The sequence below is a fragment of the Stomoxys calcitrans genome, chromosome 4 (genome assembly GCF_963082655.1).
Source record: "Stomoxys calcitrans chromosome 4, idStoCalc2.1, whole genome shotgun sequence".
NCBI lineage: Eukaryota > Metazoa > Arthropoda > Insecta > Diptera > Muscidae > Stomoxys > Stomoxys calcitrans.
The window spans coordinates 14,543,705-14,560,466 of record NC_081555.1 but is presented as its reverse complement, the minus strand read 5'-3'; the positions used below and the strand labels follow the sequence as shown (position 1 = coordinate 14,560,466).

At 37.0% G+C, this 16,762-nt stretch overlaps 1 protein-coding gene across 2 annotated transcripts in view; it reads right to left on the bottom strand.

Annotated features, from left to right (window-relative positions):
* Window positions 1-11,500, bottom strand: part of LOC106085137 (UDP-glycosyltransferase UGT5) — a 51,640-nt gene extending 40,140 nt beyond the window's left edge. The window contains exon 1 of one of the 2 annotated variants that reach the window (XM_013249192.2): window positions 10,745-11,500. In XM_013249192.2, coding sequence (XP_013104646.2) covers window positions 10,745-11,424 — 680 coding nt within the window. In that variant the 5' untranslated portion in view covers window positions 11,425-11,500. Of the gene's footprint in view, window positions 1-4,922; window positions 5,668-10,744 lie in introns of those variants that run through there. The other variant, XM_013249191.2, reaches the window with a different exon arrangement.
* Window positions 11,501-16,762: the final 5,262 nt, after the last annotated feature.

The window sequence follows — 16,762 nt, the reverse complement described above, 5'->3', positions numbered from 1 at the left end:
AATTGAAGCGGCTAGCTTTACGCGTTCGACCTCTATGGTGATTTCGACAGACGGACGGACATGACTAGATCGAATCAGAATGTCGAGACGATCCAGAACATATATACTTAATGGGGTCGCAGATCATTATTTCTCCCACACCCCCACAAAAACGCACAAAATGGGCACATTAGCCAATCACGGATATATAGGACTCGGTTTGTTTGTTCCGTACAGACTGAAAAACGGCAGAACCGATTTTCTCGAAATTTTCGCATATTGTGTAGGTTGGTCTGTGAGGAGACAAAGGCTTTATAATTTTTCGATATCGGAAAGGGGATGGACCCTCCCCCTTATGCCAAAAACATAATCAAAAGTAAGAAGTGGACCGATCGGGACAATATAGTTATCAAATGAAAAATATTGGAGAGTAGAATACGGATATGGTATTAAAATTTAAGTCTAAGTACCCATCAGGCCACAACAACCCCAAAACTCCCCCGAAATTCCCCCAAACAGACATACTGAATGTTCATTTCAATATGGGGCTCAAATGAAAGGTATTCGGGAGTAGATTTCGAATCTGGCATACAAAATCAAATCGAAGTATAGGGGGTCACGCCACCCCTCAAAAACGCCATTACATCCATTATGACTATATGATACTTGGCTGAACAGATTTTCTTAAAATGTTCATAGATTGTGTACGTTTGTCTGGAAGGAAACATAGGCTATATAATTTTTAGATATCGGTAGGAGGCCGACCCTCCCCCTAACCCCAAAAACGCCACCCATATCCGAAAGTGGTCCGATGGGCATAATAACTGTATCAAATGAAAGATATTGGACACCATAAAACTAATATGGTATTCAAATTTGGGTCCAAGTACCCAGCGGGCCCTCGCAATCCCAAAACTCGTCGAAACAGATATATTCGAAGCTCATATCAATATGGGACTCAAAAGAAAAGTATTAGGCGGACGATTACAAATATGGCATAAAACATTAGGTGCAAGTAATGGAAGGTCGCCCACCCCCAAATACCCCCAAATGAGCATTTTAGCCGACCATGGCTATATGGGACTCAAATGAAAGATATTTGGGAGTAGATTACGAATATGGCATTAAAATTTGCTTTCAAGTCTAGGTGGCGCTTTTCCTCTTAAAAATACCACAAATAGGTTAATTAACCCATTATGACCATATGGGACTCAAATTAAAGGTATTTGAGAGTAGAAAACGAATTTGATATTCAATTTTGGAGCCAAGTGTTTTGGGATACGCCCTAAAGCACCCTCTAAACTGAACTTCATTACCGTTGGAAATGAAGAATGAATTTGATATTTATTTTCAGTGCAAAGTGCCTCTTGGTGCCCCAGCCCCAAAACACCCTCCAAACGGTTCATATTTACCGATGGTGGCAATAGGAGGCTCAATTTAAAGGAATTTGGAAGTACAGCACGAATTTGATTTCCATATTTAAGTCGAAATGTTTGAGGTGCCATCCCTCCTTTGAAAAACACTTCTCATTATCCTAATTTTTAAAAACACAGGGAACCGAGCGGCAGTAATCTTCTCACACATCTATGAGTGCTTTCCGATTCAAGTTTAAACTCAATGATAAGGGACCTTTTTTTATAGCCGAGTTCGAACATCGTCCAGCAGTGCGATATCGCTTTGGGGAAAATTTTAAATGAACATGCAAGGCATTGTACCTCGCAAATGTTGCCAATATTAAGAGGGGATAACCACCGCTTTGTCCGATGTTCTTGCCCGAATTCGAACTCGTTAAGCTTCAAAGGCCACGTATACGATTCAGGGCGAAGTGTCCCCACCCTAAAAAGATATTAGAGAGTTAAAGAAGGCGCAGCGGAGCGAGCCCGGTTCGGCTAGTCTGTTATATATTTGACAAAATAATTCGTTGAACTTGACAAATGCGATCCAAGCTGCAAGGTAAATAAGAATCGGCTCGGCCGAACTTAGCACGCTTTACCTTGTTTTATTTAAATTTCATTTTATATCTCTTTTCATTTTCCATTTTTTCAAATTCAGTCAATCCTCCTTGTCCTTCTTCTTTCATTGGCAAGGTACGAGATGCCATCCCCTCTGCTACGCAAAAAAAAAAAAAAAATCGAATAACAAGCATATACATGTGCTGGTATGTAATTTAACAAATTTCAACTCTTTTTCTGATAACAGCGGCCCCTAATGATAATCACACGTACGTGACATGCGTACTAATGGAGGAATTTTCATATGAGATCTCACCCAAGTGATTGGGAAGAAATTGTTACAACATTTACTGGCAAATTGTTAACGATATGAAAAATATTAAAAAAAAGTGAATAAATAAACAAAAGTAAAAACAAGTAAAAAGGCGTTAGGTTCGGCCGGGCTGAACTTTGGATACCCACCACCTCGGGTATATATGTAAACCACCTTTCATCAAAATTCGGTGAAAATTTCATACCTTATACTCATATACCTCATACCGATCTGAATTATATACGACACGGATGTCGAAAAGCCGAACATAAGTCACTGTGTCAAATTTCAGTGAAATCGGATTATAAATGCTCCTTTTATGGGGCCAAGACCTTAAATCGAGATATCGGTCTACATGGCAGCTATATCCAAATCTGGACCGATCTGTGCGATATTGCAGAAGTATGTCAAGGGGCTTTACTTAACACACTGTTCCAAATTTCGGGGACATCGGGCAATAAATGAGCATTTTACGGGCCCAAAACCATAAATCAAGAAATCGGTCTATATGGCAGCTATATCCAAATTTGAACCGATCTCGACCAAATTGAAGAAATATGTCAAAGGGCCTAACACATCTCACTGTCCCAAATTTCAGCAAAATCGGATAATGAATGTGGCTTTTATGGGCCTTACACCATAAATCGGAGGATCGATCTATATGGCAGCTATATCCAAATCTAGACCGATCTGAGCCAAATTAACGAAGGATGTCGACGGGCCTCACACAATTCACTGCCCCGAATTTCATCAAAATCGGATAATAAATGTGGCTTTTGTGGGCCTAAGACCCTAAACCGGAGGATCGGTCTATATGGCAGCTATATCCAAATCTGAACCGATCTGGACCAAATTAAAGAAACATATCAAAGGGCCTAAGACAACTCACTGTCCCAAATTTCAGCCAAATCGGACCATAAATGTCGCTTTTATGGGCCTTAGACCCTAAATCGGAGGATCGGTCTATATGGCACCTATATCCAAATCTGGACCGATCTGAGCCAAATTGACAAAGGATGTCGAAGGGCCTTACACAACTCACTGTCCCAAATTTCAACAAAATCGGATAATAAATGAGGCTTTTATGGGCCTAAGACCCTAAATCGGCGGATCGGTCTATATGGGGGCTATATCCAAATCTGAACCGATCTGGACCAAATTGAAGAAATATGTCAAAGGGCCTAACACATCTCACTGTCCCAAATTTCAGCAAAATCGGATAATGAATGTGGCTTTTATGGGCCTTACACCATAAATCGGAGGATCGGTCTGTATGGCAGCTATATCCAAATCTAGACCGATCTGAGCCAAATTGACGAAGGATGTCGATGGGCCTTACACAATTCACTGTCCCGAATTTCATCAAAATCGGATAATAAATGTGGCTTTTGTGGGCCTAAGACCCTAAACCGGAGGATCGGTCTATATGGCAGCTATATCCAAATCTGAATCGATCTGGACCAAATTGAAGAAATATGTCAAAGGATCTAACACATCTCACTGTCCCAAATTTCATCAAAATCGGATAATAAATGTGGCTTTTGTGGGCCTAAGACCCTAAACCGGAGGATCGGTCTATATGGCAGCTATATCCAAATCTGAACCGATCTGGACCAAATTAAAGAAACATATCAAAGGGCCTAAGACAACTCACTGTCCCAAATTTCAGCAAAATCGGACCATAAATGTCGCTTTTATGGGCCTTAGACCCTAAATCGGAGGATCGGTCTATATGGCAGCTATATCCAAATCTGGACCGATCTGAGCCAAATTGACGAAGGATGTCGAAGGGCCTTACACAACTCACTGTCCCAAATTTCAACAAAATCGGATAATAAATGAGGCTTTTATGGGCCTAAGACCCTAAATCGGCGGATCGGTCTATATGGGGGCTATATCAAGATATAGTCCGATATAGCCCATCTTCGAACTTAACCTGCTTATGGATAAAAAAAGAATCTGTGCAAAATTTCAGCTCAATATCACTATTTTTAAAGACTGTAGCGTGATTTCAACAGACAGACGGACAGACGGACGGACATGGCTAGATCGTCTTAGATTTTTACGCTGATCAAGAATTTATATACTTTATAGGGTCGGAAATGGATATTTCCATGTGTTGCAAACGGAATGACAAAATGAATATACCCCCATCCTTCGGTGGTGGGTATAATAATGTGTGATAAAAAAATTTTTTAAATTAATTAAGCTCGGTTGGATCGTTTCTTAACGTACCCTCCACCATGGATGGCAATCGACAAGTTCTGTGGAAGATTGGTTCCCTTAGGAAGACCATAACCAGAGTCCATAGGCAAAATTGTATCATATTTGGATAGGCATTTAGACCTCTTGAGCTTAGGAAGATGAATCGAAAGTTTGATTTGTATGGCAGGCCACTATATAAATTTGAAAGCTATGTTTGAAATGAGGCTACATAGGATTATGGATTGGATAAAATCATACCTGGCAAGGATATTGGAAATCATAACAAATCACCATGTAAATTTTGATTAAAATTTATCCGTTAAATCGATCGAAATAGGGAGTGCTTTCAGCAGACGGACAGACAGACGCCGCCAAATCGACTTTTATAAAATTCTTTTTCAAATTTAATTTCTTAAAAATTTCTCTTACATTTTATACACATTTTTTTTTGAAAATGTATGCCTCCGACTTACCTGTACATCTCCTCCATCTTCCATGCCATTATTGGAGCAAACACATGATATTCAAAGGTTGTATATAAGAAATTATCAACTCTTTGCCAAAAGTTCAGGGGCTGTTTGTAGCCGGTAAATAAATTGGGCACATTAGAAGCTTCCGCTGGATTTCCAATCATTGGATTAAGCAAAAATATCGGTTGCAACATAAACGAAATCACAATGGGACATTGAAAATGGCCTCCCAAACCCAACAAAAAATCATTGAGAAAATAACCAAAAATCAGCAAATCAAAATCCCCCGCCTTATGATCTCGCAGAAACCCGAACATTTTTGGATTATGCAGTGTCACATTGGCCATGTCAGTGATCACTGAAGCAGCTTGGGCAATTTTCACATAAATTTTTGAGTCTGGATTATTGACCATTGCTTTGGCATATTCCTGATTAAAGCTGGGATCTTCAATATGAATATATTTGACCTTTGATTTCTTCAAGGGATTTGGATTGACTGCTATGACAGTGACATCATGGCCATCATTGGCCAAGGTTTCGGCCACAGCCATATGTATCAGCAAATGTGAAATGGGGGGAGTGGTGAATACCCCAAGTATTCGACTTGTATCAACACGGTGTATGAAGGAGCAGCTGACTATGGTTAACAGCATACAAACGATACCCCTTAGCCTTTGGTTGTTCATTTTGAGGGCTTAAAACTAAACAATCGCGTATTTTATATGCTTGCACTCGATGTTATTGAAACAGACTGTTGAGGGAAAGTTTTCCTCAAATTTATTTTGAAAAGTGTTTGCAATCTGCTCTTGTTTTATCACTGTTTTCAGTTCTAATTTAAGCGATTATATTTATAGCAGGGAAATATAATTTGCTATTGAGGCTAAGTTCAATTGCCAACTGGCCCGCATATATAAGAGATTTTTCAAACCTAATGTACGAGGTGCGTTCCGAATGTCAAGAATTGAATTGTGTGGAACTTTCTCAACTTTTTAGAATACTGGGATATCTAAGCAATATTTTAAGGGCCATGTATATACTGGATCCTTCAAAACTACTAAGACGATCTAGCTTCGTCAGCCCTTCTGTCCGTCCGTCTGTTAAAATCTCGCTACAGTCTTTAAAAATAAAGATAATGTGATGAAACTTCTTTTTTGTTGGCCATAGGCATGTTGAATTGAAAGATAAGGCCGTCCAAACACAAAACAGATGTATTCGAAGTTCATTCCAATATGGGACTCAAATAAAAAGTATTCAGCAGTAGATTACAAATATCCATAAAAAAATTAGGTCCAAGTAATGGGAGTTCGCCCCACCCCCAAATACCCCTTAATAGGCGTATTAGCCGACCATGTCTATATGACACTCAAATGAAAGGTGTTTGGGAGTACATTACGACTACTACATTAAAATTGGCGTTCAAGTCTAGATGGCGTTTTTCTTCATAAAAATACGTCAAATAGGTTAATTGACCCATTATGACAATATGGGACTCAAATGAAAGGTATTTGAGAGTAGAAAACGAATTTGATATCCGAATACAAATTTGATATCCAATTGATATCCATATACGAGTCGAAATGTCTGAGGTGCCATTCTTCTCCATAAAAGCACTCGGGCGCCCAATTGAGCCGAGTTGATAGCGTGCTTGGATTACCAGTGCAGGGGTCGTGGGTTCGATTTCCGCCAGAAGCCTTGGTCCGTCGCTACTGTGGTATCACAATGGACTTAAAACTGTCTAAGTGAGCCTGTAAAGGACTGCCACTCTTACCTAACCTAACCTAACCTAGTTTTTAAAAACAACAGATCTCTCCCATTAGTAATGCGATTCGCTCGAAATTTTTTTGCACTTTTACAGTCTCCAAAAACACAACATGGTTTCCATTGTTGGGGTCAGGTGACTCGGGGGACGCCCAAAATCCGCCGAAAGGATGTATAGTCCAATCACGACAATTTAGAGCTCAAACGAAAAGTGCTTGAGAGAAAAAGGCGATTTTGATAACCAATTGAAAAGCCATTTGGTTGGGGAGCCGCCCCACCCCAAAATACCTCCTTATTATATTAATGCTATTTGGGGTGGAAATTGATTGATTTTCAGGAAATTGATACTCAATTTCGAGACAAAAACTCTGGGGTACACCGCACCCTCAAAAAGAACTTAGTAACCGATCATGCCAATATAGGGCTCATATAAAATGTATTTAAAAGTGGATCACATGGGACAAGTGTTTAGGCCCTTAAAGTACATTTACATAGGCCATCGTAGCGCACAGGTAAGCATGTCCGCCTATGACGCTGAACGCCTGGGTTCGAATCTTGGCGAGAACCTCATGCAAATTTTCAGCGGTGGATATCTCTTCCTAATGCTGGCGACATTTGCGAGGTACTGCACAATTTGGTATGGCAGCCAGTAAAAACTTCTCCACAAAGAGGTGTCGCACTGCGGCACGCCGTTCGGACTCGGCTATTAAAAGGAGGCCCTTTACCATTGAGCTTAAAAAAAAATTGAATCGGACAGCACTCATTGATATGTAAAAAGTTTGCCCCTGTTCCTCAATGGAATGTTCATGACCAAATTTAAATTTTGCCAAGTGTCCGGGTTCCACCCCCGAAATATCCCGTAAACAGGAAATATTTACCAAAGTGGTAAGATAGGACTCAAACTCAAACTCATTTGAGAGTGGAGTAAAAGGGACCTTTGTTTATAGCCAAGTCAGAACGGCGTGCCGCAGTGCGACACTTCTTTGGGAAGAATTTATATTGCCATGCCTGGCTTTGTACCTCGCAAATATCACCAGCATTAAAAGGGGATAGCCACCGCTTTAAAATTTTCTCGATGTTCTCGCCAGGATTCGAACGCAGGCGTTCAGCGTTACACATCGGACATAGGCTACAGTGGCACGAATTCGATATCCACATTCAGGGCAAAGTGCCCCCACCCTAAAAAGATATTAGAGAGTTAAAGAAGGCGCAGCGGAGCGGGCCCGGTTCGGCTAGTAAAGTATATATATCGTTGATCGTCTTGGCGTGTTGAATCCACCTGGCCATGTCCGCCCGTCCGTCTGTCCAAATCACGAAAGTGGTCGAACGCGTAAAGGCAGCCTCTGGAAATCAATCAATGGGGATTGTAAATGGGCCATATCGGTTCAGATTTGGATATAGCTCCTATATAAACCGATCTCCCGATTTGACTTCTTGAGTCCTTACAGGCTGTAAATTTTGACCGGTTTGGCTGAAATTTGCATGTCGAGTTTTGTTATGGCTTCTAACGACTGTGGTTAGTACGGTCTTAATCGATCGTAATTTTTGTCCGATTTTTGTTCTATTATGACTTCCAACAACTGTGTTAATGGTTGAAATCGGTCCATAACCTGATTTAGCTGCCATATAAACCGATTTGGGGTCTTGACTTCTTGAGTCACTAGAGGGCGCAATTACCAACCGATTTAGCTGAAATTTTGCATGAGATGTTTTGTTTTGATCTTCAACCACTGTGCCGAATATGGTTGAAATCGATCCATATCCTGGTGTAGCTGCCATATAAACCGAACTGGGGTCTTGACTTCTTGAGCCACTAGAGAGCGCAATTACTACCCGATTTTGCTGAAATTTTGCATGAGGTGTTTTGTTTTGACCTTCAACAACTGTGCCGAATATGGTTGAAATCGATTCATATCCTGGTATAGCTGCCATATAAACCGATCCGGGGTCTTGAATTTTTGAGCCTCTAGATGACGCAATTCTCATCCGATTTGACTGAAATTTTGCTTGACGTGTTTTATTTTGACCTTCAACAACTGTGCCAAATATGGTTGAAATCGATCCATATCCTGGTATAGCTGCCATATAAACCGATCCGGGGTCTTGACTTCTTGAGTCACTAGAGGGCGCATTTACCAACCGATTTAGCTGAAATTTTGCTTGACGTGTTTTGTTTTGATCTTCAACAACTGTGCCGAATATGGTTGAAATCGATTCATATCCTGGTATAGCTGCCATATAAACCGATCCGGGGTCTTGACTTTTTGAGCCTCTAGATGACGCAATTCTCATCCGATTTGACTGAAATTTTGCACGTAGTGTTCTGATATCACTTCCAACAACTTTGTTAAGAATGGTTTAAATCGGTTCATAACCTGATATAGCTGCCATATAAACCGATCTTGGGTCTTGACTTCTTGAGCTTTTAGAAGGCGCAATTTTTATCCGATTTGGCTGTAATTTCGCACCTGGTGTTTTGGTATCACTTCTATTATTTTTGCGAAGTATGGTTCAAATCGGTACATAACCTGATATAGCTGCCATATAAACCGATCTTGGGCCTTGACTTTTTGAGCCTCTAGAGGGCGCAATTCTCGTCCGATTTGACTGAAATTTAGAACGTAGTGTTCTGATAACACTTCCAACAACTGTGCTAAGTATGGTTCAAATCGGTACATAATCTGATATAGTTGCCATATAAACCGATCTTGGGTCTTGACTTCTTGAGCCTCTAGAGGGCGCAATTCTCGTCCGATTTGACTGAAATTTTGCATGTAGTATTCTGATATCACTTCCAAGAACTGTGTTAAGAATGGTTTAAATCGATTCATAACCTGATATAGCTGCCATAAAAACCGATCTTGGGTCTTGACTTCTTGAGCTTTTAGCAGGCGTAATTCTTATCCGATTTGACTGAAATTTTGCACGTAGCGTTCGGATGTCACTTCCAACAACTGTGTTAAGTATAGTTCGAATCGGTTTATAACCTGATATAGCTGCCATATAAACAGATCATGGATCTTGACTTCTTGAGCCTCTAGAGAGCGCAATTCTCATACGATTTGGCACAAATTTTGTACAACAGCTTCTCCCATGGCCTTTAACGTACGTGTGCAATATATTCTGAATCGATCTATAGCTTGATACAGCCCCCATTTAAACCGATCTCCCGAATCGGACTATAACTCCTATATATAGCTCCTCCTCCGTCCTTATTCATTATTTTTTGTTTGCCTTAAAAGAGATACTGCGCAAAGAACTCGACAGATGCGAACCTTGATGGAGGGTATATAAGATTCGGCCCGGCCGAACTTAGCACGCTATTACTTGTTATTAGTATTTTGTTTCTTTTCTAAATACAAGCAAAATCAAAGCCTATTGGTTTCAGCTGGACAAACAAATCCAACCAAAATAGAGTAGCCCAAAAAAAAACAGGCAATTTTTGATTTTAATGAAAATGTTGTCAAAATTTTAAATTTTATTAAAGAAATTATCAAAATTTTATTTTAATAGAAAATTTTATCAAAATTCTTTTCTTTTTCAGAAAATGTCGTCAAAAGGTCAAATTCCATAGACATTGAGGGAAAAATTTTATAAAAAGATAATTCTAAAGTTGCTGTTCCCTGACAATTTCTAAGCCCGCCCTCGTATTTTGTGTAAGGAAGTGTGTTGATCAACCGGCATATTTTTCGTCACTCATATGGTGATAAGAAACGACTGTGACCATGTTTACGGTCAGACAAGCATAGCAGTCAAAACACACCGGCTGAATTGCAATTAGGGATTGTTGATAACCACTATTAGACTTTGTAGAAAATTTCTTATCTTAAGTAAGCAAAAGTGTGAAAATTTGAAAACTTTCTATAAAAACAAGTTAAAATATGATCAATATCATGAAATAAAGAAATTTTTATATAAAATATAATTAAATGCTTTTTTATTATGGTTGCCCATCAAGGTTGGTAAGTACATTTTGTAATATTTAATTTAAATTTGTTTTATAATTTTAGTTTTATTTACAAAATTTTTTTTGTAATTTTTATTTTAAATAGTAAATCTCCACTTACCTATACATATCCCGAACCTTTGAGTCCATAACTGGGCTTAGCACATAATACTCCAATGCTATGGATAGATAATTTATAACTCTTTGCCAAAAGTCCATGGGTTGTTTGAAACCGGCAAATAAACTGCTTACATAAGATGCCTCAGCCGGGTTGCCAATCACCTTGTTAGTCGGAAAGATCGGTTGCACCATAAACGATAGCACAATGGGACATTGAAAATGCGCTCCCAAACCCAACATAAAATCATTCATGAAATAACCCAGAATCACCAAATCAAAATCTCCTGCCTTGTTGTCATGCAGGAATTGCAACATTTTGCGATTATTCATGGTGGCATTGGCCATATCCAGCACTTGATCAACTGTGTGGGCAAATTTCACATAAACATGTGAGGGATTATTGATCATATGATTGGCAAAGCCATGATCAAACATGGGCCCCTCGATATGCAGATACTTGACCTTGGACTTTGTAAAACGATTCGGTATGGTAGCTATAACAGTGACATCATGACCATCATTGGCCAAAGTATCCGCCACTGCCATGTGTATCAATAGATGGGAAACAGAAGGTGAGGGAAAGACGCTTAGAATTCGTTTGGCCTCAAGGCCTTGTAATATCGAAAAACCGATTAAGGCGTTTAAAACCCAGCCGACAAATGTTTGCCCTTGTATATTCATTTTAGCAAATTTGTGAGAGAAATCGCGTGCTTACACTTGGTGCAGCTGGCTACAGACTGTTGATGTAAAATTTTTTACAATTTAGTTATGGTCATTTTATGCGTTTTTGTTTTCTTGCATTGTAAATGTAAAACGCATTCAAGCACTTCGTTACACTGTTATCTCTTTCTCTTACGTTGTGTTTATTCATTGATTATTTTTCTACGAGGGAAGTAAAATGAATCAAAGTGGGAAAACTATTAGGGGTAATCACTGCATGTAAAAATACCAAAAACGCTGTAACTCCTTAATTTTTTCGAATTTCGAAAATTTTCCAGCATTCCGCAGTTCGAAATTCGAAGACGATTCGTACAATTAAAAGAAATATTTAAAATTTCATATTTTATTTTTTTGGCATTTTTTTAACAAAGGCTACCCCCTTATGAAAATTTTCAATTTTTGATGCGAAAAAATTTTTCGAGTTGAGTACACAGTATTGAAGATTATGGCAAAAAATTCGGATAAGTGCAACTCCTATGTTGTTTCTTCAAAAAACAAGCTCAAAATCGCATAATTAATATTCGAAAAATACTAAAAAATCAAGGTGAGTTTGAAATTGCTGTAACATCTTTAATTTTGCGAGTTCCAAAATTCTGAGGGCACCGTTGGATTCGTGAAGAAAATCTCTTTCCGTAGTGGTGCTACATGAAGCAACACTGTAAAGTTTTCCATAAAAAACATTGAAAAAAAACAATTTATTTTTGGACGAACATTTGAAGGTCGTTTTCAAGGCCAAAAACGCTGTAACTCCTTCATTTTTTCGAATTTCGAAAATTTTCTAGCATTCCGCAGTTCGAAATTCGAAGACGATTCGTGCAATTAAAAGAAATATTTAAAATTTCACATTTTATTTTTTTGGCATTTTTTTAACAAAGGCTACCCCCTTATGAAAATTTTCAATTTTTGATGCGAAAAAATTTTTCGAGTTGAGTACTCAGTATTAAAGATTATGGCAAAAAATTCGGATAAGTGCAACTCCTATGTTGTTTCTTCGAAAAACAAGCTCAAAATCGCATAATTAATATTCGAAAAATACTAAAAAAATCAAGGTGAGTTTGAAATTGCTGTAACATCTTTAATTTTGCGAGTTCCAAAATTCTGAGGGCACCGTTGGATTCGTGAAGAAAATCTCTTTCCGTAGTGGTGCTACATGAAGCAACACTGACAAGTTTTCCATAAAAAACATTGCAAAAAACAATTTATTTTTGGACGAACATTTAAAGGTCGTTTTCAAGGCCAAAAACGCTGTAACTCCTTCATTTTTTCGAATTTCGAAAATTTTCTAGCATTCCGCAGTTCGAAATTCGAATACGATTCATACAATTAAAAGAAATATTTAAAATTTCACATTTTATTTTTTTGGCATTTTTTTAACAAAGGCCATAACCCTTATGAAAATTTTAAATTTTTGATGCGAAAAAATTTTTCGAGTTGAGTACACAGTATTGGAGATTATGGCAAAAAATTCGGATAAGTGCAACTCCTATGTTGTTTCTTCGAAAAACAAGCTCAAAATCGCATAATTAATGTTCGAAAAATACTAAAAAAAATCAAGGTGAGTTTGAAATTGCTGTAACATCTTTAGTTTTGCGAGTTCCAAAATTCTGAGGGCACCGTTGTATTCCTGAAGAAAATCTCTTTCCGTAGTGGTGCTGCATGAACCAACACTGTAAACTTTTCCATAAAAAACATTGCAAATACCAATTTTTTTTTGGACGAACATTTGAAGGTCGTTTTCAAGGCCAAAAACGCTGTAACTCCTTCATTTTTTCGAATTTTCTAGCATTCCGCATTTCGAAATTCGAAGACGATTCGTACAATTAAAAGAAATATTTAAAATTTCACATTTTATTTTTTTGGCATTTTTTTAACAAAGGGTAACCCCTTATGAAAATTTTCAATTTTTGATGCGAAAAAATTTTTCGAGTTGAGTACACAGTATTGAAGATTATGGCAAAAAATTCGGATAAGTGCAACTCCTATGTTGTTTCTTCGAAAAACAAGCTCAAAATCGCATAATTAATATTCGAAAAATACTAAAAAAATCAAGGTGAGTTTGAAATTGCTGTAACATCTTTAATTTTGCGAGTTCCAAAATTCTGAGGGCACCGTTAGATTCGTGAAGAAAATCTCTTTCCGTAGTGGTGCTACATGAAGCAACACTGTAAAGTTTTCCATAAAAAACATTGAAAAAAAAAAACAATTTATTTTTGGACGAACATTTGAAGGTCGTTTTCAAGGCCAAAAGCGCTGTAACTCCTTCATTTTTTCGAATTTCGAAAATTTTCTAGCATTCCGCAGTTCGAAATTCGAAGACGATTCGTATAATTAATAGAAATATTTAAAATTTCACATTTTATTTTTTTGGCATTTTTTTAACAAAGGCTACCCCCTTATGAAAATTTTCAATTTTTGATGCGAAAAAATTTTTCGAGTTGAGTACACAGTATTGAAGATTATGGCAAAAAATTCGGATAAGTGCAACTCCTATGTTGTTTCTTCGAAAAACAAGCTCAAAATCGCATAATTAATATTCGAAAAATACTAAAAAAATCATGGTGAGTTTGAAATTGCTGTAACATCTTTAATTTTGCGAGTTTCAAAATTCTGAGGGCACCGTTGGATTCGTGAAGAAAATCTCTTTCCGTAGTGGTGCTACTTGAAGCAACACTGTAAAGTTTTCCATAAAAAACATTGCAAAAACAATTTATTTTTGGACGAACATTTGAAGGTCGTTTTCAAGGCCAAAAACGCTGTAACTCCTTCATTTTTTCGAATTTCGAAAATTTTCTAGCATTTCGCAGTTCGAAATTCGAAGACGATTCGTACAATTAAAAGAAATATTTAAAATTTCACATTTTATTTTTTTGGCATTTTTTTAACAAAGGCTACCCCCCTTATGAAAATTTTAAATTTTTGATGCGAAAAAATTTTTCGAGTTGAGTACAGAGTATTGAAGATTAAGGCAAAAAATTCGGATAAGTGCAACTCCTATGTTGTTTCTTCGAAAAACAAGCTCAAAATCGCATAATTAATATTCGAAAAATACTAAAAAAATCAAGGTGAGTTTGAAATTGCTGTAACATCTTTAATTTTGCGAGTTCCAAAATTCTGAGGGCGTTGGATTCGTGAAGGAAATCGCTTTCCGTAGTGGTGCTACATGAAGCAACACTGTAAAGTTTTCCATAAAAAAACATTGCAAAAACCAATTTTTTTTTTTGGACGAACATTTGAAGGTCGTTTTCAAGGCCAAAAACGCTGTAACTCCTTCATTTTTTCGAATTTCGAAAATTTTCTAGCATTCCGCAGTTCGAAATTCGAAGACGATTCGTACAATTAAAAGAAATATTTAAAATTTCACATTTTATTTTTTTGGCATTTTTTTAACAAAGGCTACCCCTTTATGAAAATTTTCAATTTTTGATGCCCAAAAATTTTTCGAGTTGAGTACACAGTATTGAAGATTATGGCAAAAAATTCGGATAAGTGCAACTCCTATGTTGTTTCTTCGAAAAACAAGCTCAAAATCGCATAATTAATATTCGAAAAATACTAAAAAAATCAAGGTGAGTTTGAAATTGCTGTAACATCTTTAATTTTGCAAGTTCCAAAATTCTGAGGGCACCGTTGTATTCGTGAAGAAAATCGCTTTCCGTAGTGGTGCTACATGAAGCAACACTGTAAAGTTTTCCATAAAAAACATTGCAAATACCATTTTTTTTTTGGACGAACATTTGAAGGTCGTTTTCAAGGCCAAAAACGCTGTAACTCCTTCATTTTTTCGAATTTCGAAAATTTTCTAGCATTCCGCAGTTCGAAATTCGAAGACGATTCGTACAATTAAAAGAAATATTTAAAATTTCACATTTTATTTTTTTGGAATTTTTTTAACAAAGGCTACCCCCTTATGAAAATTTTAAATTTTTGATGCGAAAAAATTTTTCGAGTTGAGTACACAGTATTGAAGATTATGGCAAAAAATTCGGATAAGTGCAACTCCTATGTTGTTTCTTCGAAAAACAAGCTCAAAATCGCATAATTAATATTCGAAAAATACTAAAAAAATCATGGTGAGTTTGAAATTGCTGTAACATCTTTAATTTTGCGAGTTCCAAAATTCTAAGGGCACCGTTGTATTCGTGAAGAAAATCGCTTTCCGTAGTGGTGCTACATGAAGCAACACTGTAAAGTTTTCCATAAAAAACATTGCAAATACCAATTTTTTTTTTGGACGAACATTTGAAGGTCGTTTTCAAGGCCAAAAACGCTGTAACTCCTTCATTTTTTCGAATTTCGAAAATTTTCTAGCATTCCGCAGTTCGAAATTCGAAGACGATTCGTACAATTAAAAGAAATATTTAAAATTTCACATTTTATTTTTTTGGCATTTTTTTAACAAAGGCTACCCCCTTATGAAAATTTTCAATTTTTGATGCGAAAAAATTTTTCGAGTTGAGTACACAGTATTGAAGATTATGGCAAAAAATTCGGATAAGTGCAACTCCTATGTTGTTTCTTCGAAAAACAAGCTCAAAATCGCATAATTAATATTCGAAAAATACTAAAAAAATCAAGGTGAGTTTGAAATTGCTGTAACATCTTTAATTTTGCGAGTTCCAAAATTCTAAGGGCACTGTTGTATTCGTGAAGAAAATCGCTTTCCGTAGTGGTGCTACATGAAGCAACACTGTTAAGTTTTCCATAAAAAACATTGCAAATACCAATTTTTTTTTTGGACGAACATTTGAAGTTCGTTTTCAAGGCCAAAAACGCTGTAACTCCTTCATTTTTTCGAATTTCGAAAATTTTCTAGCATTCCGCAGTTCGAAATTCGAAGACGATTCGTACAATTAAAAGAAATATTTAAAATTTCACATTTTATTTTTTTGGCATTTTTTTAACAAAGGCTACCCCCTTATGAAAATTTTCAATTTTTGATGCGAAAAAATTTTTCGAGTTGAGTACACAGTATTGAAGATTATGGCAAAAAATTCGGATAAGTGCTACTCCTATGTTGTTTCTTCGAAAAACAAGCTCAAAATCGCATAATTAATATTCGAAAAATACTAAAAAAATCAAGGTGAGTTTGAAATTGCTGTAACATCTTTAATTTTGCGAGTTCCAAAATTCTGAGGGCACCGTTAGATTCGTGAAGAAAATCTCTTTCCGTAGTGGTGCTACATGAAGCAACACTGTAAAGTTTTCCATAAAAAACATTGAAAAAAAAAAACAATTTATTTTTGGACGAACATTTGAAGGTCGTTTTCAAGGCCAAAAGCGCTGTAACTCCTTCATTTTT